The sequence below is a fragment of the Clytia hemisphaerica genome, unplaced genomic scaffold, assembly GCF_902728285.1.
Source record: "Clytia hemisphaerica strain Z4C2 unplaced genomic scaffold, Clytia hemisphaerica genome assembly, whole genome shotgun sequence".
Lineage (NCBI taxonomy): Eukaryota > Metazoa > Cnidaria > Hydrozoa > Leptothecata > Clytiidae > Clytia > Clytia hemisphaerica.
This window is the reverse complement of record NW_027104306.1, coordinates 114,591-141,369: the sequence shown is the minus strand read 5'-3', so window position 1 is coordinate 141,369 and position 26,779 is coordinate 114,591. Positions and strand designations below refer to the sequence as shown.

The window sequence follows — 26,779 nt, the reverse complement described above, 5'->3', positions numbered from 1 at the left end:
ATGACGTCATTCAAAAACTGATGACGTCATCACAAAATTTCCACCTGTCGGAAAAAAGCCCAAAGATATGATTCACAAAAATGTCTATTACAGTCAAACCAATAAAGATATTTCAAATCTGTTTGAAGATTCTGAAAGGTAAAAGACTGTTCTTTAACATAATTGCCGGTTTTGCAATTTCCATGAAGAGTTTTTCTTAAAATCTATGCTGAAGATGAGTAAAATTTTCTAAGTTTGATGACGTCATAAATGATGACGTCATCACTTTCAAAAATTTTCTTTTGATTATTTAAATTTGTATTATCAATGCCTATCACGCGTCAAAATTTGAAAATGATTGGATAAATAGTTTAGAAGTTATCAGCACTTTAAAATTTTGAGTTTTACGCGATTTTAGCTGGGTTTTATGTCATGTTTCACAATAAAGTCATAAAACCTGATCTGGACAATCTATGACCCTAAAATTTTGCACAAGTATTCTTAATAAGATTTTATTAAAAGTCAGAAAGTTTCAAGTCGTTTAAAAAACTTTTCTCCGAGATATAAACAAAAGAACTCCAGCGTGGTAGATTCTACCCCCCCCCTGGGGCTAATAGGGTTAAGGGCCGCACGTACGGTAAGTTGTACCTTGAGTGCCTCCCCCTCGGATTTCAAATTCAAGTAAGAAGAGTTCATTTTGATATAATCGCTAATAATTGTCAAAGCGAACATTACTGATCCTGTCTCGGAAGTTGTAACAATTGTTTTTGTAACGGGCATAAGGTTTTTAGGTTTGGAGGCTAGCATCCTACATTAACAACACTGAGTGTCACAGGCACTCTGGGACCCTAACACCATTGAAAATTTGGCCGAAAATTTGTCTCTAGAGGGAAAAATAGCCTACAAATTAAGCCCCGCTCGGAAATTGACTCTGATTTTATCCTTATTTAATGGAAAACATTGCACTTTAAAACCATCCCCTGGATTTTTAGCTTTGATATAATTTCTATCAACATTGGGATTTCCATAAAAGATTTTTATCCCCTCTGTGTTAGAAAATATTCCACCGGGGCTGTGAGACAGGGGTGTTTACAAGACTCCCCATTTTCTCACTTAATCATTCTCGCAGTGCCGTAGCAACTGAGGGGGCAAGGGGGGCTATGCCCCCCCCCAATAATTTTTTCAAAAAAGGTTATTTTGCAAAATGCAAAGTTTTTCTTTTTTAATTTGTCATAATTGTCACAATCAATTCTTGTCACAATTGAGTGCATTTTCAAGCAATCTAGAGCTCAAATTTTCAAAATTTCCCCCCTCGGGCCAAACCATGGTTGGCCCTCGCGGTGTCACTAAACTTCAGCCCCCTCGATATGAAAGATTTAACTTTTCCTGTAGAAATATCACATAGATTATCTTATGACATAAAAGATAAAATATCATTCGCTAATTACGGACTCCTCAAATTATTTCAATTCCGTTTTTAAAAAAGATACGTAGGAATGCGATTATTGAGATATTATTCTCGTAACTTGCTTCCGATCATGGCTAGATTCAATTAAGGGGGGGTAAACAAACGAATGTCTCATTTTTATCAAATATAGGAAAATCTTGGGCAAGACTTTGCTTTTTTCTTAGATTTACTACCTTGTATCGGGGAAAACTTCGTCGGGGAAGATTTTTGTCGGTGAAAATTTTCGTCGGGGAAAAATTCGTCACTTGCCTGTAGTTGGTAAACGCATTAAGGCCGGGGAAAATTTTCGTCGGGGAAAATATTCGTCATTTGTCTAAAATTTCGTCACTTTTCCCCGACGAAGTTTTCCCCAATAAGGTATGCAATTCTTGTTTCACCTACTCGCAACTAAAAAGTTTGGAAAAATTGACACTTTTTGATAAAATACACTGAAATCTCATCCCCATTGAAATTGAAATTGGAAAACTTGCCATCTACAACCATCGCATTATTTTCTTTTTAACTGAAAACAATTGGGTTTATTTCCATTTTGAATTTTGATGTAAGATTTCATTCCAGTGGGTAAGAAAGTTCCTTTCGGTTTATTGAGACAGGGGTAGCTTATGAACAGATCCTAATTTCTTAAACGCAAGGTACATCTCTGAAGGCCGTAGACGATCCTATCGTCTACACAAGATCACTAAAAAGGGAATAGTGGAAGCGTGATAAATTCGGGCGGAGTGAGCAGTGGCGGAATAGTCTGTTTATAGTGTTCCAAATTCTACCACCACTTTTTTCCCGTAAACCGCCCTGACACCCTGACTATGTGCTTATATATTTTCCCGTGGTTACTGACCCTCTAAAACGGACGATAGCATCGTCTATGAAGGTCGTAGCCTGGATATCCAGACCGTAAACTTTTTCACCGTCTAGTTTTTTATAATCTTGTCTCAGGTTTACGGTCTGGTTCAAGTAACTCGTCTGCAGGGATATCTGTCACTGCATATGCGAGTGTCTCTAATTGGTTAGTACGCGCCCAGTCACTGAGCAGAATTTTCGCGGGGTTTTTGATATTTTTCGATGCGCGCGCATAATTTATGGAAAAAGCTGACCTTGCAAAAAAAGATAAACAAATGAAAATGAAAACGCAGGTTCATTTCTAAACAAAATGGCTGATGGAAAGGAGCCTTTATGAATGTGGCTGACGTTTGGATATAGTTTAAAGTAGTTTTGAAAGTTTATTGAGTTTGTAAAAGAGGTTTTATGGTAAGTAATTATGTGTGTCTGCCTGGGTTTCCACATTTTGAGATTCTGTCAACAAGGGTTTACTCACAGACTGTGTCATTCAAAACTGTATCAGACTTTTTTAGTTGCACCAGACTCTATAATTTTAGAAACTTTGTATGTTGAGGTTAGAGTGTTTTTTTCTAAAATTTTGAGTCTGGATACCCAGGCTATGAAGGTCGTGGCTCTGTTTAAATTATTTCTGCAAATATTATCTATGGCGATTAAATCAGCATTCCAGGCTTTAATAAGAAATTTCATCATATTTTCAAAGTAGAGATAAAGACAAGACTTCTTGGCTAATCTCGTGAAATTATCTTTTATGGCTTTTCCTATCAATATCAAAGGATTTCCACAGGTTTCGATATTAATTATGAAAGATCACAAGTCATAAATTTTATGCACAGGATAAAGCTTGAAGTGTTTTGGCGTGACGTCATCTTCAAAATGACGCAATGATAAACGTTGAAATGGATTGGATATATTAAAAGATATTACCACTTTAGGAAGGCCTTTCTGGGCTACTCGTTTACAAATATTTTGATTCGAAAAGTTGAAAAAGAAGAAAAAGACCCTAGTGACCGTAATACAGTGGTAGAGCATCCGGCTACGGCTATGGTATGACTGGGGGTGCTCCTATATAATATATTAGATCTGAAGCATTCGTTGAAAACCGGAAACCAAGACAACAGTCAGTACACACTTAAAGTGAATATGGATTCTTTTAAAGATATGTTTGAGAAATATCGTTATGAGCAAGGTAGGGATTTTATTTTTCAAAGTGAAACTCGGCAGAGAACTAGAGGGACCTTGAATTAATATTGGACTTTATAGTTAAAAGAAAAATAAGATTCTAATTTTAGATAGATTTTAAATAATATTTAAATCATACAATTGTCAAGGAAAAATGAAAATTATTATAACAAAGATAAACTTTGAATAAAAGGTTTAGTGAAAAGCATCTGCAAAAAGAAATTTTTTTAACACGAGTAAAATATCTCATTAAATATAAAAATTTGGACCAGCAAAAATCAACTTTACTAAAACAGAGATATGATGGGTGTTTGTGTGAGCTTTAAATCGGATTATATTGTCATGAGAATATTGTAAAAGAATAAGTTAAAGAAATGGGTGGAGAAAAGGCGGAATTTAGTTTAGAGACAACTTTAAAGGTCCCAAAGAAAATCTAAATTAACTATTTCTTTTAAATTTGCACCAAATCTCTGTTTTAAAGCTGTGTTATAATATGCCCAATTTAAACAATAAGTTTTTTTGATTGTTCTAACGTCAATTTTTTATTTGTCACGGAATGTAGGATGTGATTTTACCATTTCCTATACATGACTTCGATCAATGATCTCAAAGTGGCTGAAAATAAACAAAAATGAAAAATCAGATAATTGTAAAGTGGTGTCGGATTTGGGGAGGGGTTAAAATTAACGACTAAGAAGAAAGATTTATTAAATACTTAGACGCCTTTTTTTAGAAGACATTTTGAGGTTTTGCAGACACCAAATTCTCTTCATAACTCGAACCCGTAAGGGCCGTAAGGGGGACACAATTTTTTTTTTCGATTTATAGAAGTTTGAAATAAAGAGACTTCAGTATTAGTATTAGTAAAACTTACATCTACCCATGCAGCGATCACGCTCAGCAGACAACATTCCCATCTTAATATTCATGTCTTCATGGATGGATGGTAAGAAGGCTTTATATTCGCACAATTTGTCGAAAATCTCCCATAACCATTCATTGTGACCCCCGTCTGTGTCCGGATTACAATCCAAAATGTTCCGCATTGCAACTTGTGCTTCACTTGTTTTGTCCGAAAGCATTTGAACTTTGGTGACGTCAACATCAATCAAGGCAATCGAGGAATTCAGTGACGTCACATTACAGTACGCGGCTGAAAATGGATTTAGTTTTTAGTTAGACTTTTAGTTGATGTTAAAGTTTCAAAAGGAATCTGAATTACTAAGGCATATGAGAGCTCTTTAGTACTGATGAAAAATAAACATTTAGAATTTTCAATGAAAAAAATTTGGTTGACAGAGGCACTTACTGTAACAAATGGTCTCGATAACTGATTGATTCCATCTTGATAATTGTTCCATAGCCCAAGACAAATCATTAGCTGATAGTCCATCGAAATAGGTTAAAGTCATATTCAATGCACCTCCTTCTTGGAAGATTTGAGTGCCGTTGCATGATGTGCAGTTCTTCCAGACGGGACACGCTGTAAAGGAAAGTTGATACTATTAGATACACGGAGCAGTTAAAAAACATATTGATGGCGAGACTTAATTAATACCGAGTTTATGTATCGGAAGATATCGAGGGCGTTGGTAAGTGAAATGATACAAAACAGAGTCGTATATCGCCTTTGTTCACCTAAACAGACGACGGTATTTTGGTGTTTTACCGTCGTCGAGCAAAGTGGACGGTGATTATGGAGATATGTCAACTTTGCTTTATACCGTCCCCCTCGATTTATCTCGAATATAAAAACTCGATAACATCAGAAAACGAAGGTTTTTTCTCAGTTATTTGAAATCATAAATTACTAAAGGTTGTAAGAGGTTCGTAAATGTGTTTGATATCAAAACCATTATTTTTGTCTGAAAACTCATTCGAGTGACCTGTATGACTCTTTTATATAACAGATTCGAGCCCAACGCAAATCAACTAGCGAAAGTCACCTTTCGGATGGCTACCATACTCTAGGTATACCCAGCTGACACACATCTAACGTTATATGGACGTTGTGAACGTTAGATAAACGTTGAAACAACGTTGTGTGCCAGCTGGGTAATTATCTGCGATTGCATAAGAACTCTAACGTTTGGGCAAGAATTCATGCTCTAAAATCTTTAAAGGGCTACTTAGACTACACAATATATCGACAAACAATATTTGGAAATGTCGTTTTCGGACCGTAATGTACGAAGTAAATGACAGGTGCCTTATTATAAAAAAGGAATTTTCTTTTTGTAAACATTTCCCCTATATTGTTGGAAAATTCCCAATCAAGCTGACAATATATTGCGTACACCTTTTCAATACATTGCCGGCGATCAGCAAAGTATCGACAATATATAAACTTTGATCTTACATTGGGGACAAGTGAATCGATTACAAGGATATGTTTCGTTGTATGCAACTCCAACACAGGGAGCTCCATCAGTATCAGGGGTCGGGTTGGTACAGTTCCGGGTTGCATTGTATACACCAGCATCACCACAAGTAGCGGAACATTCATATTGAACACCGGGTGCGGTCCATTCGGTCCATCCTCCATTGACTGAAGAAGGAAGAGTGAGACAGAGATTGAAAAATAAAAATAAAACTTTGATCACGAAAGACATGAAAAAGATTGATAAATTTGTAAATATCTCAATTCTATCCTAAAAAAAAATAAGAATAAATCGAGAAGAACTTCACTACTTGGTCAGCAAACAATTTTAATTTGTTCTAAAAACAACTGAGCAATGAGAGTTTAGAAAAAAACCCGATATGGTCTTAAAACAGCCTGAAAAGATTGATAAAATTGTTAGTTTACCTGATGATCGCATTAAGCGTGAAACAGGCAGTAGTGTGTTTTTAAATCTTTAAACAAATGAAAACATATATTAAAATTGTTAGTTATCTAAAACGTTATGTGGAAATTACATACCTGCGCAATTCAAATCGTAGAGTTGATCCCATGGTGAGACACGTGTGTGATCGGGAAGACAAGCGCAGGAATAATTACCGACCATGTTGGTACAATTTGTGGTGGTGTTTGAGCCACAAAATGTGGAGTTCAATGCACATTCATCAATATCTAAATGTGAATTGATAGAAATTCATGATATGCAACACTGGAGAGTCTTCTGAGAACTTTTAAAATTTTCCACCCAATACGTCACTTAAACAATAGAAAAAGTGACGTATTGGGTGGAACAAAAGCAGAAAAGTTGCATAATTTCGTGAAGTCATTGCAGTGGTGCATATCATGAATAGTACCAATGACCTTTATGAACCCTGGAAAAAGCTTTTTCCGGCATGGATAATGAAAGTTTTTTTTTAGTGGTACCCGGAAAGAAGCCATTGCAGTGTTACAATTTAACGTCAAACGGCGCTACAGCATCACAAGTATTCAGGCAAAAGTAGATCTAGCATTCTCGATGCAATTAGATCGTTATTGAGTTATTGTTACTTTAAAAAAGCTTGATTTGATGTCATTGAACTAAAATCTTACAAAAAGGTTAAAATGAACTTTTATTTTGGTTAAACAGAACGAGGTTGTGAATATTCTTACCGACACAAGTGCTATTATCGGCGCTAAGGGTCCAGAAGGCACTGGCACAGTCACAAGTGTAGTTTCCAGGGCCAGCATGGTTGCAAACATTGTTTGTCAACACGCCGCTGACATTGACTGCACACAATGATTGATCGTCACAGGGCATGATTTCTGAAAAAGAAACATGATGCATTAGAGTAATTAAAAGTAAGTAAGCACAATAGAATCTCCATAACTCGAACCAGTAGGGGGTACAAACTTGTTCAAGTTAAGCAAATTTCGAGTTATGGAGTAAGGTTTATAATACATTGTTAACTGAACGGACCATAAAACTTGTTCCAGTTTAAGAGACTTTCGAGTTAAAGACACCACACTGTATACCTTATCGGGGAAAACCGGGGAAAACTTCGTCGGGGAAAATTTTCGTCGGGGAAAAATATTCGTCACTTGGCCAAAATTTCGTCACTTTTCCCCGACAAAGTTTTTCCCGATAAGGTATTCATCTGGCGACTGTTGGCAGAGCCGGGATTAAAGGAATCTATCCCCTTTTTCTATTTGCGCTAGACTTGGGAGGTCGAATACTAGGTGGAACGCCAAATCTACTCTCTACTTTAAATCATATTACCAAATCTAAGCTACTAATAGTTGTTGGCTGAGTAAGAGTGAACGGGGATCGAACCCACCACCATTAGATTGTAAGGCGAACGCTCTATCAACTAAGCTACCCATCATGAATAAGGAATAAATATTTATAAAGCATATATTATTTCAAGGATAAGGATAATGATATTAGAACGTTGGAACTTACCAACACAGCCATCAGTTACATTGGCACCGGTTCCATTAAATCCTGGCAAACACTCGCAAGAGAAGCCGACGATATCAGTGGTGTTGGTGCAGGTGGCGTTGTCATGGCAACCGGGGCTTACACAATCTCCAGCCGCTGTTTATGCAAGAAAGAAAATATAACAGACTCGATGATAAAACTATTTTTATTTAGGAGTCAAAGTTTGAGGTGTGATGAACAGTTCGAGTTAAAGAAAGTTCGAGATATAGAGAGTTTGAGGAGAACTTTAAGAAGTTAAATAAAGCCTGGATTCAATTTTTGAGTGCTCTACTTACACTTTTGGACGTAGTTGAAGGCATCAAGACCAAAATTGTTGATACCGAAACCTGTAGTTTTGAGCAAACTGACTTCAAATTTGAACTGAAAGTAAAAACAGCAAGTAAAAAAACATTAACTTTAAAAATACGGAAAACATTGGTTGACAAAGGTTTAGTCGACGATTAAGAGTAAATCCACCCCCCCCCACTCTTATTAAGACCCCCCTGCTAATTAAATTCGAATAATTCAATTTTTTATTGCAGTGTAGATAGACCTTAAACTTGTTAAAAATTTTCCTTTTTGTTAGTATTGGTTCTTATTCCATCCCCCCCCCACTTATCAGAATTTAGAAAATTGTCCTACCCCCCTGCTTATTCGGACGCCCCCCGTCTATTCGGGAGACAAGAGTAATCGGTAGAAAATTCATCGGCAAAAAGTTTCGATATTCTTTACTGTAAATGAGAATTTTTAAACCATTACAAGATATAAAGGGAACTAATTTTTGCAGAGAGTAATTTTCGCTTTTTTCACGGTTTTTCGGCAAAATCGCAAAAATTAGAGCTCGTGAATTACAAATTCGGCATGTTAACATTTTCATTAAAAATTCGAAAAATTCCTAGGAAAATGAAAAAATTTATCAAAAATAGAGCAAAAACTGCGAAAATTAATTCCCGCAAAATGTAATTTTTTCGATCTAGAAAATTAGTTCCCGCGAAAATAAGTCCCCTTAATGTAAGCAAGTTGACAAACCTTGAAACTGTCTTTAGCATGAATAGGGAAAGTTACGGTATGCCAACTTTTGTCTAATGGGCTTTCCTCGTGGTATGCATTGTAGTAATTTTGATCGTTAGCAAGGTTGTTGAACAGGATTTGTTCTTGGATAACATTATTTGTTGCTACGTCATATACTTGAAAACCTAAGATTGAGAAAAGATTTCAATTGCAAAAAATTAAAAATCAAAATTAGCCATATTTGTTTTGAATTTAGATTTTGACATGTGACATGTTTTGATTTTGTATACCGCTGCATACGGTTTTTTTACAAATTTCCTCAGTACTTTTATGTCCCTTTAAGGCTTTTCTAGCTCTTAAACAATCAATTTCTTAGGATATTAAGAACAAAATGCCCACAAATTGCTGAAAATAAAAACACATTTCTAGTACATTTTTAGGCTTAAAACCCAAGAAGTTAAAAAAATCTGATTTTTGACGTTGTTAACACCCCCTTCTCACAAACCCGGTGAGATTTTATCAGCCAGTGGAGGTAAAAACAACGGTTAAAACTCGGATTAATAATCCCCATGTTTTTTATTGCTTTTATTGCTATTTTTCCAAACAGTTTGGGAATTGAAAAAAGCGTCAAAAATTGATTTTGGAAATTACGTTTTTGTACCATTTTCTGCGCATGTCCTTTGAGAAAACCACAAGCGATTTTCGCGCAGAACTGTCGTGATGTATAGCTAACCTAGATATTAGGCTACAATGTGAGCAGTCAAGCTGTAAGTTTCCGTCAGGTGAGGCGTCCCTTCGGAGCGGCCTCGGTCAATCGCAGTGAGTTCGCACAGTGCAGCACATAGGGTACTTGTGTCATAGTTTCAAATGGTGCCCTGCTGAGCTGTGTGAGTGATCTAAGATCAATCAAGTATCTGTGCTAACAATAACGAGAGATTGACCGGGAGCCATCGAGCCTAGCGAGTGACTGTTCACAAAAACAAAAACCTTGTTTAAGATCTCTTTTTCCACATCTCTGTCATCACATTTTGGATTTTGGCTTTTTTCAACCTGGATTTTTGAAAATTCCAAGCCATGAAAAATGAAATTTCCATCCTTGGAGAGTGTCCCAAGTTCTATTGTATTGTTTTATCTATTTTCCAACTAAGAAATCTTGAAATTTCCGTGTTTGCTTATCCGATTATTTTCAACGGGGACAAAAATCAGAGCATAATTTTCCACTGAGGATGATATTTTGGCCAATTTTTCCAGTGGGTCTGTGAGGAAAGGGTGTTATAAAAAAATCTATCCAACTGGTGCACGACGTTGTTTTGACGTCCAACTAACGTCTCTAACGTCCATATAACGTTAAATGAACGTTGAAAGAACGTTGAAAGAACGTTGAAAGAACGTTGTGTGCCATTTTGTTAACTTACATAATTGAGTGTGATCGGAATCTCCAGCCCAGAAACTGAACGTAAACTTTGGGTCACGTGTGGCCCCGTTTCCATAACTAGATCCGTTGAAATATTTCGCGGCAATCGGGTCATATACTGGGTTAGAGCTTGAGGCAAAAGCCGTGCTTTGTGAATCAGAGAAAAAGTATACAAATTCACCGGGTGTTCCTGAAATAAATGATGATGATATTCAATGAAATTCAAGTTTTTTTACATTGAATTGACACGGATGTGGAGCAAGATTGGTTAGAAAGAGGAAAAGAAACAGTTTTTTGTTTATTCAGCACGAAATCAAACACAATATAACAAAATATCCGGCTTGATAAGCCATTTGTCTGCATGTAAAACGAAGAAATTTTAATTTAAACTTGAACTCTTTAAAAAAAAAACTAAAACCATTAAATTAAAAGAATCAAACCTTGCGCGCCGTTCTTTGTTCCATAATCCTTACGGAGGTATGTTGTTACATTTTCAAAGAAATTGATCTTTTTAAAACTAGATGGACCAAATTGGGCATTGAAAGAATCGGTTTGCCAAGTGCAATATTCTTCTGCGGGTGTGAAATCACATGTCTCACTGGTTTCTACAAAAAAAAATGAACTCAAGATATTATTTTTCAATTTGGTGTTAGATGAACTTATTCAACCAAAATTTATGATAAAAAGATTACGGACTAGCAATCGTAAAGCTACTGGTCCCTTACGAGAATAAGGACAAAGTTTGCAGAGAATTAAAGCTTAGTCCGTATAAAAAAAACCCCGGTCTGGAAGCCTTTTGTTTATTTCCATTGTTTCTTACTTGAACTTGTGTTTGAGAAAATATTTTGTTTTGCTCACCTTTTGATCATGTGATTAAATCTTAAACCGATCCCAAGAGGAATACTTGGTAACCAGTGGCGACCTGGCAGGGGGTGCAGGGTGTGCAGTGCACCACCCAGAAAGATCTAAGAGGGGCGCCAAAAAAGCTTTTCAAGTGGGCGCCAAAATTTTGTTGATGTTTATGATTGAGCGATTTGGCGCCCTTAGACACGTTTATAGCGCGCCTTCTATAAATGCAATGTTAATTTTTTTTGCCTGCAGCGTTTCCTTTTATTTTACGCTCTCGTATTCTTCCTCTTGAATTTTTTCATAAAACTACTATCAACATTGAATCGCGCAAAGCCAAAGCAAGAGAAGTGTTGTGTATCTACCAGGGGTTAGAGAGGATGCTCACCCCCAAAATGAGAGATTGCCAAAAAGATCGAAACTTGATGATGCTCGCTGTTGTTTTTGTGGTCTTATGATGAATAACTTTCTCCTTTTAGAAGATCTTTTAAGCTGTTTGACCTTTCTTACACCAAAATTTTTTGCCTGCGGCGCCAAAATTACAAAGAACCCTTATTCCTGCCAATTTTGGAGCCTCTTTCAGCCATTGATCTTTCAAGGAGCGTAAAGTAAGACCAACGGCGCAAAAGATTATCAAGTATTTCTGATAACGTTTTAGAAAACAAAAGTATAGACCAAATTGACTTTCTAGGTATAAAATTTCCATTTCAAGTATCAACAGCTCATGTTTTTTATTTGAGGAGCTTTATTTTTGGTGCTGAATCGGTATAAATTGGGGTATTTCTAGACATTTTAAAAGTTGAAAATTGAAAAAATTTATTTGTTTTGAAAACTATGACATTTCAAATTATAACAAGGAAATAGATATCAAGTTATCATTACCACCACCTTTGTATAAATAAAAGTTTTTTTAACTTAAAGATTCCGGGCGTTACTTTCAACCAGTCACTGCTCTTACAGTTTAATATTTTCACTTAATGATGGCGGGCGTAAAATAAGGACAAAAATACCAGGAGCGCCAATTTCATAGCTTGCACCACAAAGAAAATTAAGCCAGGTCACTACTGTTGGTAACGTAACTTATTAACAAAGGATAAAACTAACAAAAAGTTGAAACCATAAACTTCCAGACCAGAGATTATATACGAACTACAGGGTGTCCCGAAAAAAAGTATCGAATTCGAACATGATTCTGAGTAGAAGGTTGTTGCGTGTGTTTAACAAAATGTAAGAAAATATATACCAACACAATAATTGTTTTTACAACAGTCATTCTGATTTAAAAAATTTAACTTTCTTTACAATTTTCATGACATTGAAGGTATTGAGAATTGTTCCTCATAAAAGTTATTCATAACAGATGTCTCATGACAATCATGACAATTAATATGACACAAAGAGAAACTTTGATAAACATTGCAAATTTAGTGAAACACACACAAGAACTTTCTTTCTATATATAGACGTGGTATGGCTTTTCGGGACACCCTGTATAATTAAAGACAATAAAGAATTAGACTCAGAGAAATTGGTCAAAACAGTTTCCGCTCACTTTAATTCGAATATTTATTATTCCAATCTTCCTGTAATACTCGATTCTCTCAGCTGGAGAGGGTTTAAATTACTTTTTGTAATTCGAAGAAAGTTTTTGTTCCTATGAAGATCGAATTAGAGGGAGTCAGCTGTAGTCGGTTGAATTACAGTTAGCTCTCTCTATTTCGATCTTCAAGGGCTTAAGTGTTGCTTTTTGTCGAATTTAAAAATTGTTTTAAAAGTATTACGGAAATTATTTTATACAACTTTCCAATTGAGAATATCAAAATTTTAGTTCGAATTATAGAAAAATTCGAATAGTGGAGGTTCGAATCGGAGAGAGCCATATAGGAGGTTTGTATTAAGTCGTCGTTTACAGAAACTGAAATGTTATTGTCAAATTATACCTCCAGCAGTGTCTGATGCAATAGCACCTACAAAAAAGAATGAAATAATCTGTTAGGTACCGTGGCATGTTAGCTCTAGTTTAGACGGCCGTCTTCCTGCCCTGCCTATTCTAATTGTTAGAGTAAGCAGACAGCCCACTTTATGCCCACAATAATTCACAATTAAATTAGAATAGTTAGGGTGAAATGTGGGCCGTCTAAACTAGTGCTTAGTGACATGTATAAACTACTTCTACTTTTGGTCTTCAAGCCCGGCCGGGGGGGTGGGTACTTAGGCAAATGGAGGGTACAGTATTTACCGCCCTTTTTTGGATTTCAAAGTCCCGCTAAGGGTTGGAAAAATCAGAAAATCTAATTTCAGTCCCACTTTTCACCCCCAAAAAGATCGAAATTTGGTCCAAATCGATCAAATTTGTTCAAATAGGGGTCGTAAAATTCACAAAATTTTCCTTTGTTTTCTCCTTTTTAGTCCCGGTAAGTGTCCACAAGGGTCGAAAGTCGGGCGGCACCCCCCCCCCTATCAGTCGACTTACCGTGGAATAAAAAAAAAGGAATTTCTAAAAATGTGTGCTCGGGTGGCACCAAAAGGGGATAAAGTGGTGTCTTTCTTTTGTTTAAAAATGCTGTGTAAGCAGATGATAAGAGATATGTAAAATGATACGATTTAAAGCTATACTGAATGTAAGCAAAAATTATGACGGCTGAAGAAAGAAAAAAGCTTACAGCATGAAAATTTGACTCCTTCAAGGCCTTTGGCTGCATCGACACTTGTGCTAAGCCCACAGATACGATGTCCAACTGGGCATGATTGATTTGCTGAGAAGGTTGTGGAAGAAAGAAATCCACCAGGAAGGGGGACCTCGTATATTTTTGTTTCATTACCATTACAAAAAGCTTGCATCTGTAAAATACCAGTCTGAAATAGTATATGAATTAGAGAAAATTTTGCTCATTGTTTTGATAAGATTTGACATTTTGTAACTGTGTTGTTACAAATGGAAAAATAAAAGAGGTAAGACTAGCCTAGTTTCTAATCCTGATATAGGAGTTAAAGTCTAGACTGGGGAAATATGGCATGAAGTAAAGTAAAGTAAGTCTGCGACCGCAGTCGGAGGCGACCCGAAGGCTCCTCTTTCGATAGCTATCTACCCGAAGGTAGGGGAGGGCGCCACTCTTTCTCCCTGGATTTCTCCACTTACCCTTGATCCTTCTCTTAGTTGCTGAGCATCAAGCAGAGAGGCATCAAGTACCATTTTGGGAATCTTTGGTATGACCCGGCTGGGGGTTGAACCCACAACCTTGCGAACCGTAGCCGGATGCTCTACCACTGTACTACGGTCGCTTGGCATGAAGCTTTAGCTCTTATATCGTTTAAAGATATTTTCGATTTCTGCTTGTATTCATAAATTTCAGTAAAAATCAAATAGTTTTTCATAGATATCTCGTGTGTCTTCTAAGGCTTCTTTTCTTATGCTTAAGAAAGGTTGAGGGTTACTTTGGGCTTTAAACTCAATGGGCGAACCTGATATTTTTAAGTGATGATCACAGATATCTTATATAAAAACACTAGATGGAATACTTTCGTCCCTAGAAGAAGCAAGGTAATGCACCCAAAATCGTCATCAGTAGACCAAAGCTCGGTGCCGGTTATTTGTTCGATCAGGGTCATTCTCTCGCCTCCTTGATTTGCGCTACCTACTAGTTTGTTCTGATTGAACGAATTTCCGGTACCGAACTTTGGTCTAAAACAAGGGGGAAAGTGGGGGATTTGAACCCTCGGTTTGTGGCACTGAAGCCTTAGTCCGATCGGTCATCGATTCTAGATATGACTTCATCTGGTTTTGGAAGGATTTAGAATTGTAAAAAACCAAGATGGTCTTGAAGTATAACTTACATCAGAACTTTCCATGGCTCGGAAGCCAGTGATACCATCACCTGCGCAGACGTCACTGTTTTGTGATCTAGCACTAACTTTAGTAAAAGTACTAGCTGCTCTTAATTTGGAATCTTTGCAAACCAAACGAACACCGGTAGCTCCTTGGTCTTGGACATAATAAACTCCAAAAGCTTCGACAACAGAATCGTAAGGACAATACTCCCATGGTCCATAGGCCTGTGCCGGAGTTCCAACTTCGAATGTTAAAACTATGAACAAAAGAAAAATATGATGAACTTGTTTAATCGTGATACATGATGCCTTTCGGAAAGCGATCAATAGTTCAGCAAGCTGTTATCTTCTAGTATTACACAGTTTTACGATATACAATAAGACTCAAGGATTAGCCGATTTTTTCACTATCTCGTAAAGTAAAAAGTGATATCAAACGATAGTCCTTGAACCAATAAGTATGGTATAATACCAAGGGTGGTCGAAGTGATTTTTGTCAGAAAATTAGCTAGAATGCTTAGCAATCCTTGGGTTGATCTGAAAATCAGAGCTTTAAAAAATGGGTTTTAGCAAAATATGTTGTGATCGCATCCGAATCGCCTTCATTCAGAGCTCACCAGATTTTAAAGCCACTAAATCAATTGAAATGAAACAATGCCATAAAATTGTTCTTTAAGCCCTTAAAAACATCCACTCCATTAAAAACCCAGCTGGCACACAACGTTGTTTCAACGTTTATTTAACGTTCACAACGTCCATATAACGTTAGATAAACGTTGAAACAACGTTGTGTGCCAGCTGGGAAGTATAAGTAAGAAAGCTTTAAGACTTACTGCCAGCATTGTTTGCCGCAAACAAGGCAGGGCCACCTGCCAAAGATTGGCTGACCAGTAAACTGGCAACAAACACCAAAGTGATTAACATCCTGAGAAGTAAATGATAACAAACTGGTCAGAGTAAATCACTATTGACTCTCGCTAATTCCAACTCGAATGGGGAATCTTATTTGTTCGAATTACAGAGAGATTTGAATTATAAAAGTATACTAAGAGCGTCTCTCCTTGACTGGAATTGGAAACAATTTCGAATTATAGAAAGATTAGAATAATAGAATCTTGAATAAGCTAAAGTCACCGGTCAAAGCAAAAAACAAATTTTTCGAGACCAAATCAGTGAATATTTTATTGAAACAAATTCTATCTGAAAAAAGTTAAACGAGAAGCCTTTTAAAGTAAACAAAAATAAAGTCTCTCCAGAAAAAAAACTCAAGATAAAACAAACGAACTTACTTCGAAATCGTTAATTGTAATGTAAAATAAATTCTAAAAAAACGAATTCTATCTCCGTGAAAACCCAACCACCTTTGGTTTTAGTCCAGTAAAAATGACCCTCTCTTTTTTAACACTCAATCCGAAAGCACTCTCTTCAAAAATGTATCTTCGAGAAAGAAAATTTTCATCGTATCTCCCAATGAAGGATGACTCACTTTTTTCCCTTGGCTAAGTTAAAAAAATCATTAAAAACAAAAAAAAAATTAATTAAAAAGACAATCAAAAAAGGTATTCATTCGTGAAAGCATTATTTTATTTTTTTATAAACCCCTTCGTATGTTTTTGTCATAATTGACCTGATTAATACCTGCTAGTACATCATAATACCATCCTCTTTCAAAACAGCCTTAATTAAACTCTCCTATTAAAAGCAGAGGCTTTATAGGGGGTACAATAGAACAATAGAATATCCCAAGCCATAATGTAGAGAATGACTAATTACCTCAGAATTTTATCCTTATCTTTTTTATGTACTAATTGTTTTGTTCTTTTTTAATACTTTTTATAAATCAATAGCAAGATAATTAACTCGTCCATTCTTTGTAATGAGCAGTTTAAATGACGTCTTTAAAATGTTCGAATGAATTAAATTTGACTAGTCGTTTTTTTTAAGAAATGATAGGTAGAAAAGATTTTTTCTATGGCGGAGATTACCTTTCTCTATTTCGATTTTCAAGGGAATATAACTTTTCTTCGTTCAAAAGAAAGATTCGAAATATAGGGACTAATGTTTTAGCTCGAATTACAAGAATTTCAAAAAGATTCGAATTATAGACGTTCGAATTAGAGAGAGCTGACTTTAGTTAGTTTAATTTGTCTAGAACCTGACTGACTTAAGGACGAATGTGAATCACCTTAACTTTGCCGGACAAAACTGCAGGTTGTTCGAATTTTTCGTACCACCGTCCTCAAAAGGGTAGTTTACTTAAATTCGCAGATGTAGAAACTGCCCCTAACAAGAAATAGTGCATTTTTCGTGCATCCATCCCAACCAAAAAAGTATGTAAATTAGGGTAAATTTTGAATGGATTTGCAATAAAAATTATCCATTCTTATAATTGGCATATTACCGTTGATAAGTCTAATTAACATCTTTAAGACATTCATCTTATGTGGGCATAGAAATGGGATTTTTCTTTGATGATTTGCTGGTTAAGAATGTAGGTAGTCATGCTTTTGATTCAAACGGACTGGTTTCTCTATAAAAAAACAGCTTTAAAGCCAGTGTTTTTAAATTGGTGAATATTCAAGCCAGAGTCATTAAAAATGGCCGATGTGTACATGCCGATATTTACAGATACAGGGTATATTTTTAAACAAAACTACATTGCACTGAAAATTCTAACTTTAATCATGTAGATCTCAAAAAGTCCGGAAAATTAGGATTATTGCTAATTACCAGCGTCGGATGTCGCCAAAATTTGAAGTCATTGCTGAAAAGCTTTTTGCAGATACAGGCGTTTGTCGTCCTTTTGATCATATCTAACTGGAACCCAATCCCTTTGTAATATTTATTTATATTCGAAAGTGCATTCAATAGCATATAAAAACCTTCCCATATTTGATCAATTTTGTCTTATAGTTCCTTTGACCCTTTAGGTCATTATCAGAAACTGTTCAGTTACCATAGCAACTCGATAATTCAGCATCGAAGTATCGAAGCGTAGGTCTGCCCATAGCAGCCATTAACAACATCTCCTTGGTGAGTGCATAATTTTCCCCCGCTATCTCGGCATGATTTGTACCTATATTTGTTAGCTATTGACGTGCTTTTTATTAGTTATTGATACAACTAAGCCCTTTTTTCCTTTTTCCTCTTTCCTCTTTACGTTTATTTTTTATAAGAGCATCCAAAAAAAATTAAACCTTTGGATGTTCTTAATTTTTTTGTTTGGAGTCTAAAAATGTTCTTATAATGTTCTTATTTTCATAAGAAATTTGGTGTTCAAACGTCCACAACGCGTTAGATGTTCTTAATTTGTTTTCCATATTCTGGTCATCAATGCTAATGTTGTTTTAGTTTATTCTTATAAAAACGTAGGGCGTCGTGACCCAAAGATGTTTTCTTAAGGGCTTGATAATTAAAAACATGAATTATCAATTATAGGATCAATTATAGGAGGCACATAATTAAATCCATTTCTCATCTTTTCTCGATATGCTGACAATAATGGTGTACACCAAAATTTTAGTTTTATTTCCTTTGTTTTTAAAACAAAACAATATTGCACTAAAGCTTGAGTTTTAAATCTTTTAAATTGTCTTACAACTAAATATTAACCCTACCTACTGAGAGCTATTTTGGTCCCTTAGAACTGAAAGGGGGGGGCACATAGTGCCCCCCCGTGGATAACTTAGGATAGGAACATTATTTGGTCATGAAATTTGGTACAGCAATGCTTAAACCTATAACAAACAAATTTATGAAAATTTTTTTTTGAAAATTGAATGCAATTTTTGATGACGTCATCAATTGTATCAAAAATTGGCAAAAATCACCCAAAAAACTAAAAAAAAATTATGTTTCTTAAAATTGCTATTGAAACAGATGGAGAAACACATTCTCCTTCATTTTGCTTTTATTTGAAAGCTTTTACAATGTACTAAATGGAAATTAAAATCTAAATCAGCAATTTTGTCGTGACGTTCTACTATAGCGCGCCAAAACCGAAGAAAATGTTTTAAACTTTCAAAACCGTTTAAAATCAGAACATTTCAATTTTTTCAAGTCGGTGATACTTTCTTTTGTCATATTTATATTTATTTTTTGCTGTGCTGCTAATTCTACTTTAAGATGTAATAGAAGCAGTACAAATGAAATGGACCATTAAAGTATACCTGGTAACATGTTATAGTATCTTGAAGTAAGCACATAAAAAAGAGCAAAATAGCCTGCGCTGCAGTTGTGGGATGGTAGTGGTCACCGACAAACCTGTCATTGGGACTAAAATAATTGACCAATGAAGAACATTTTTTAACAAAAACATTCCCCATAAAATTTGATGAAAAGTCATAAAATTTCAGCTTCATAGCCTCACTAGTTAAAAAATGCCAGCCAATTTTCTAACAGGGGGGGCACTTTGTGCCCCCCCCTCTCAGTAGGTAGGGTTAAGGCATTCTTAACATGTTATTTTTATAAAAGCATCCACAATTTTTAACGTCATTGGATGCTCTTAACTTTTTTAGTTTCAAGCCTAATAATGTTCTCAAGATGTTCTTAATTTCGCTATTACGGGAGTAATTTCCGAAGAAATCGGGTGTTTTAGAGTCTATAAAGCCTTAATATGTTCTTAACTTTTTTAATTTCAAGCCTAAAAATGTTCTCAAGATGTTCTTAATTTCGCTATTACGGGAGTAATTTCCGAAGAAATCACGGAAAGTCAGTATCGTCCGTGAATTATTTTGCGCAATGCATCATGGGTAATCATTCGGGGAGAATTCGGAAAGCCGATATCGTCTATTGATTCGAAAGGGGCGACTTTCCAGTGAATATTTAGTGTGATATTTCTCTATCATATAACAATCAATCAAACAGCATTAGATTGTAACAGAGTTAGGTGTTAATTTAGGGACGCAATCATGTATTTTGATTTATGAAATATAGCTCACAAAAACTCGAACCTAGTCACCTAGTTCATTTTATATGATTATCTGTATATCAACTTACATATGATTGTATTACGTCCATCAGTCAAAATAAAAAGTAGTGCAAGTGGCTTTGGGCACGAGATTAAGGGAAAATAAATCTGACTACAATCTTGGTCGAAATAGATTGGGAATTTTGGTTAATTCCTCGTTTTCAGCAATTAAAAGTTCGCGCGAAAAAATCGCTTTTAGGCAAATTGATAAATTTATTCGAATATTTCAATTCGGGAGGAGTCTGTTAAATTGCGCGCCCTGCGCGCCTGCGCGCCTTCTAATTAGCCTCCGTCTCAGAACGCGGTCAGAAAATTTTGCGGATAATTTCACAGCGAAAATGCATCCAGTGAAATTGAGAGTAATGTATCATGATTCAAGTCGACTGACATAATTGTACACATAATACATGTTACAAGTTCTGCCTACGGATTCTCAAGCTCGGCTATAATAAAACTATTACATGTTAGTAGCGGAACCGACTGACCAATGTTATGTAGCAGGTTGAAACATGAGTTTCTGCTGGAAAGATGCAGTTTGTTTTCAAGTTAAATCTTCAAAATAAAACAAACTGTGTGGGTTTCTTTACTTCCAAACAACCTACCAATAGTTTTGGAACACTCCATAATAAAGGAAGATGGCTCTTCTTGTGGATTGGCTTTCTGATACCCCATATAAACACGATGTGACATGAAAGTGAAGAGACATGATTTGTTGGTTTTTGTTTCATTTGTTGACTCATATATCTTATGGCAAATGGGATAGCAAACGACTTTTCATGTATTGCTTGGCTCTACATATGATACCTCTAACTTTGAACACCTCCAGAATGTTGAAAAAAGCATTTTACCAGATAAGTTTCAATTATAATTTGCATGGAAATTTTTGATCGCCAGATTTAGCTTGGCGCCAGTTTTGTTTGGTTGATGTTTGGTATCATGATCATTAAATACAATGAAATGCCACACAGTCACTCTACACATGATGCCTCCAGCCATGATTGGTATCAGAATGTTGGAAAAAAAACATTGTACGAGAAATCGTTGATAGAAATAATATTGACTTATTTTTACAATTTTGGCGGTGTGGGTTTAGTTGGTTGATAATGTTTACACTGTGGGATGGTTTTCAAAAAACAGTTATATTGATTGCTGTTTGTTGGAATTGATTACCAAAAAAAAAGAGAACCTTTTTTTGATAAATACTTTATTTTTTTCATGAATCGAGAAAACCGTGTGGATAGTATGTCTTGTAGTAACCAATTCAGTGTCTGTTTTCAAATTTTGAAAGCTCTATGCCTACTGAATTGAAGCTCTGACTAGCTCTGTTTTAAAACTTTGAGCCATGTTTTTTTCTTTGTTGCTATTAAAGATAGATTTTTAAATTGTCGTAATGTAAATTTATTTGTAAAGTTTTAGTTTTTGAGTTTAGTTCATCAGTAGTACATACAGTAGTATTTTTTCAGTAATCCTTTCTTGTAAATATAGTAACATTTAACCAGACTCATTGGCCTCATTATATTCGAATTTGTATTTTTTTAGGACTGATAAGTACATATTTTTAAACACCAAAACAAAGCAAACAACATGCCAGTTCTTTCTGGACAAATATACTTTATTGTGTGCTTTGAGTTCTATTTTAATCAACCCTTTCAACTGCTGATCTTTCAACTATCATTTAGGAGTATAGAATGGGCTTCCATAGTATGTATAGTACCATTTTCTCTAAGTATTTTGTGCAATTTGTCAACAAAGTAGACTTCTTGGCTGTCCTTGTCCCTTATGTTAAAGTTGTTCTGATGGAGGAGTTTGCTATTTTTGGTAGCCTTCACATATCAATAAGGAGCTTTGATGTAACTGTTTTTTCTGATGAAATCATACTAATCTGAAACTATTAGGCCTTAATGAACTTTCTAGAACAATAATCTTGCTCCAATCTTGAGAAACACTGGAAAAATAGGTTAGCATTCCCTGCCATAATTTCACAGATTTCCTCTGCTTTCTGCTTGAAAACGCTGTCGTATAGCCGAAAACGAAAGTGAAACTGTGAAAACGTCCGCAAATTCGGGCCCAGTCCCCTCCCGAGACGGAGGCTAATAAGTGGTGCTCCTTACGCGCCCACGCGCCTTGCGCTCCCAGCGCGCCTTCGCTCCTTGTGCGCCTTAATCTTTTTTTTGCGCGCCTTCTAATTTTTGCGCGCCTTCTAATTTTTGGCACGCCCAAAATTTTCACGCGTTATAATCTTTTACGTGTTTCTTATTTAACAAGTGTCTTGAAAAGTTTCTAAATGCCTGTATAATTTGTTGCAAACCCGTTGCAAATGCAAAGAACCAGTCACAATGCTTTTTTATTGGTTATACTGGATATACTTTCCGAGTTTTAGACTTTTCTCCGAATTATTGGAAATGATGTGCTAAATTTTCATTTTAAAATTTAAACGAAATTACAATAATGGTTGGGTATGCAGGAGCAGGAGGGCAAAGCCTTCCTGCCAGCCCTATTTTTGATTTGAAATCTTCATTTTTAGCCTAGGTTGATGGATATGAAATGTACTTTCAAAATCAACACAAAAAAGCTGCAAATTTGGTCTTTTTGGAGAGATTTCGGCCATTGAAGTAAAAAAATGCCAAAGTTCTCCAGAAACTCACTTTTTTGAGACTTTGACCGCGCAATTTAACAGACTCATTCGGTAGGGGTTTATAAGACTTCCAGGCTATAATCTGAGCCCTGATTGACCATTCTTGGACTTTTACTAAGTCTTAAGTCTAGCGTTAAAACTCAGAGTTAAAACTCTTCCCGTCCAACCTAATTTAGAGCGCTTCCAAATCGTTTGTGGTTGTAAGAGTTCGTGGAAATTTCCCTGTTTTCTAAAATCATTATGACTTTGATTGTAACCTATTCCTTATAAACTAACCACTGGACATTTTCGAATCAAATCGGATAGAAAAAGTCAGTCCTTTAGTTCCCTTTTGATAATTCTGATAGCGCTCACGTATATCAGTTACAAGATAGATTAAATTCGGATAAATTCATATGGGTTAGATAATTGCTACTTTAATCACGAGATTGCAATCCACATTGATGTAAGATTTAACCAAACGTTATCAATAGTACGGAGTCGATACTCAACGAATTTTCAACATTCTCTGTCAAAAGGGTTTGAATTAACATATAGACTTTCAACTCGACAATCCAACCTTGTTCCAAGAGCCATTTTCACCATTTTGTTTAATTTTACTGACGTTATACAATCGTGAGCGCTATAAGAATGCATAAAAGCGAACAAAGAAATTTCAATCAACCAATTGCGTTTTAACGTCAAATTATGTCAGTGGGATTCAGCCCGTGGGGGAGGGGTACTTACTTAAGTAAGTGAAGGGTACGGGTATGTGCCGCCCTTAAGGGTACCTTTTTGGAACCTTAAAGTCCCTGTAAGTGTCGGAAAAACCAGACAATTAAATTCCAGTCCCACTGAGGGTCAGAAAAAAGGAAAATTTCTACTTTTTGTTCCTTGAAGGATCAAAATTTGGTCAAATTTGTCCTAATAAGGGTTGCAAAATTTTTCTATTTTTTCTGGTTTTTAGTCCCGCTAAGGGTCCGAGGGTCAAAAGTCGGGCGGCACATAACCGTCAACTCGCAACCCGGTTAACCCCCCCCCCCGGATTTAGCTTTTGATAACGTCCGGTCGAAATCCTCTGTTTGGGTGTATTAGTATCGTATCCAAGCATCCAAAGCAACCATGCATCTTGACCTCGAAAAGAACCTTCTTAAAAAATACGAATTTATAAAATACAGGCTTGACTCATGCTGAGAGAGTTATTTCAAAATTGGAATACTTAAAAATAATTCATCATCAGCTGATTAGACGGTGGAGTAGAAAGTTCCCTATACCTAGCATGCGATCTTTTTATCACTCTGTTTGTATAATACACAGACCCCCTTCTCACAAACCCGGTAGGATTTTTTCGACCAGTTGGGGTAAAAATAACGGACTGAAACTCGATGGGGATTGATATTCCCATACTTTTTTATGGCTGGGGATTTAAATTCCATTGCTTTCAAGTCAGAAAAATTCAATGGGAATGAGAAAAACAGCATAATATATCAGTGAAGATTGGTTTATTTGATTATTTTCAGTGGGGACAAAAATTGGAGGATAATTTTCCACCGGGGAAGATATTTTGACCAATTTTTTCAGTGGGAAGGGGTCTGTGAGAAGGGGGTGTCTACATGTTTCTTTTACAAGCATTGCACTTTTCCTGATTTTGGCTGTTTTTAGCTGAGATCTTACGAATTTTCGGTATTTCCCTAAATTTTTGCTTAGGATACAAGCATCCTCGTACTCTTAGGTTCCGAATAAACGGGGGGGGGATAATGGTTGGAAAATTTTTGGGACCTAATTGCCGGGGGGTTGGAAGTTGCACTTCTGAAAACCTAAAAATAAGGTAAATATATATAGGCTATTAAGAGCAAAATAAAAGGCCCTTCTCTTTGACAGCTGAAAATATTCTTAAAAATTGATAAACGATAAACGGGGGAGGGAGGGGTCCTAATAAGGTCCGGGGGGTTTGGAAAGTTTTCGAAATTTTAATAACAAGCGGGGGCCGTTTATTTGGAACCTAAGAGTAATAGGTTAGGATAAAGTTTACATCAAACGTACCACGGTAAGAATGACTAAAGATTATATTTCTAATGACATTGCGGAATTTCACAAGCGGAAAAGTTCAGTTAGTTATTATACCTTTAAAAAGCCTCTTATTTTTACATGCAGACGTCATTAAGTTTTCCTCTCGTCGCAACAACACAAAATTGCACCATATATAATCGTCATGCTTTAAATTTTAGAATTTTTCATTTTACAAAAAATAGAATGCCTGACCTTGGCAAATTTTTTTCACTTTGCTCGCTTGACCTTGGGTAAAAGTACTAGTATGCATAATCTCCGAGTAGATTCTGATTACTTCATACTGACACGTATAAACTCTAAATACCATGGTTCAGTAAGAGAATGAGACTATTATATGCACGGCCCATTCAGACAGGATTTTATCGAAGCGAGTGATATTTCCTATTTCTTATAATAGGCCATTTCACAGTCGAAATAAATATCATGGGCAATCAGGACTGATTGCGCCTCCATAACGGTTTCCCGTTGGCTAGGACGCAAAAATCTTCAAAATTTTTCAAAACTTTGGGCCAATAGTAAATCGTCATTAGCGCACAGTAGTCCTGATTACTTTGTGACTGTGAAATGGCCTATTCAGGGGGCATGGCTCCTAAATTTTTCTTCCTGTTTTGGAAAATATCATTCCTTAAGGCATGTTTCATAGATTCAGTCTTAAAGATGATCGTGTACCCTTTTCAGCTCTGGATCAAGAAGAAATTAGTTCATTGTCGTTTATAGATCGTCAGCTAGCTTCAGAGGATTCTAATACTTTCGAGAGCCTTCAACGACACTGGGCGATGGCTGATAGACAGGAGTAAGTGAGGTGTATTAAAGCAATCAGACTCAAATTATCTACTAAGATTTCATGACTGAAGCACAAATTATCTAATTACTAACACAAATTACTAAGATTTCATGACTGAAGCACCCCCCCCCCTTCTCACAGATCCACTGGGACCCTTTCCCACCCGAAAAATTGGCCAAAATATCGTCCCCAGTGAAAATTATACTTTGATTTTTGTCACTGCTGAAAATAATCAGACAAGCAAATCCTCACTGCAAAATATTGTTCATCCCCATTGAATTTTCTGACTCGAAAACAATGAAATTCAAATCCATGGGAATATCAATCCCCATTGCGTTTTGGTTCGTGCTGAATAATGGAAACTTGCACAGCAAAGCATAGGACACAGATGAAGAGAAATCCGTATACGAAGTCGCTCTATTCAGTAGGTAGGGAATGATAATCTTATAATTAGACTAATTAAAAAGTATTCTTAATGACTGATTACTACTCAAGGTTGATTTTCATTAGTACAGAACAGACCACAAAATTGATAAGTCGATTCTAGAAAGAAGCCATTGGAGTGACGAAAAACTATAAGAGCTTCACGTTCTTTTTATAAAAACAAACTATATAAGAACATAAGGCTTCGATGGCAAAAATGTTAAGAACATTTTAAGGCTTTGCAGACTCTAAAACATCCGATTTCTTAGGAAAATGGGTGAAAATGGTCACAAAATGGTGTAAATAAGAACATTTTAGGCTTAAAACTAAAAAAGTTAAGTACATCCGAAGGCTTCAAAAATTTTGGATGTTCTTATAAAAAAACGTGTATCTTTTCATTATATATTTTTGTTACTGTTTCTTTCTATACCGCGTTTGATATATATACAGAAATTTTAAAATCATTGCCGTACAGTTTCTGTTTTTACTGTCGGTAAGAGTTTAAGATCTTTTTTATAAGAACAATCGCAGCCGCAGATTTAGTCTGAATCACAGACCTCTACAAAACCACAGGTAGTGTAGGTATAGGGAGCACGAATTCGTTAGTGGATGCCAGCAGCCTACCGCAGATTTGGAGAATTGCTTAGATAATGTGGTCAAAGACATGTAACTTAGATATGTCGAATTCTGAAAATAACTGAAGGTTTTATTTTTACATAAATGCTCCCATTTCATGTCAGACACATATTTAATATCAAGACAGTGTCTCCCTATTGTTATATTGTGCTGATATAAACAAAAAAATAATTTTCTTTTCCTCTCAATCTTGCTTCACACCCATGTCAATTCAATGTGAAAAAGCTTGTGAATTAAAATTGATGACTAAGCAAACAATATCACTCTTTTTTTTTAAACAAAACCTTTAAGCAAAAAGATTTTAAGGCTTTACTTATGACCATAGATGGACCCTACAAAATATCTCGGACCATCTGATTATATTTT

General features: G+C 35.8%; 1 protein-coding gene across 1 annotated transcript; it reads right to left on the bottom strand.

The window, feature by feature from the left end:
* Nucleotides 1–3,544: 3,544 nt before the first annotated feature.
* On the bottom strand, nucleotides 3,545–16,377 carry LOC136817488 (uncharacterized). The gene is made up of 16 exons (XM_067073813.1): nucleotides 16,207–16,377; nucleotides 15,751–15,842; nucleotides 14,924–15,174; nucleotides 13,753–13,945; nucleotides 13,030–13,056; nucleotides 10,684–10,848; nucleotides 10,245–10,433; nucleotides 8,848–9,014; nucleotides 8,115–8,199; nucleotides 7,801–7,935; nucleotides 7,011–7,163; nucleotides 6,384–6,533; nucleotides 5,823–6,011; nucleotides 4,773–4,946; nucleotides 4,338–4,616; nucleotides 3,545–4,078 (listed from the first exon to the last, which is right to left on the bottom strand). Exons 2-16 carry the CDS (start codon nucleotides 15,839–15,841, stop codon nucleotides 4,035–4,037), a joined length of 2,292 nt encoding a protein of 763 aa, XP_066929914.1. The 5' UTR covers nucleotide 15,842; nucleotides 16,207–16,377; the 3' UTR covers nucleotides 3,545–4,034.
* Nucleotides 16,378–26,779: the final 10,402 nt, after the last annotated feature.

Excerpts from the sequence above, each read along its gene's own strand:
- LOC136817488 (XM_067073813.1), bottom strand. The coding sequence starts at position 15,841 with ATGTTAATCACTTTGGTGTTTGTTGCCAGTTTACTGGTCAGCCAATCT. Across the intron at positions 7,936-8,114 it reads CTTCAACTACGTCCAAAAGT|CGGCTGGAGATTGTGTAAGC; the intron begins GTAAGTAGAGCA and ends TTGCATAAACAG. Across the intron at positions 4,079-4,337 it reads TGATCGCTGCATGGGTAGAT|CCACTTTGAGATCATTGATC; the intron begins GTAAGTTTTACT and ends GTTTATTTTCAG.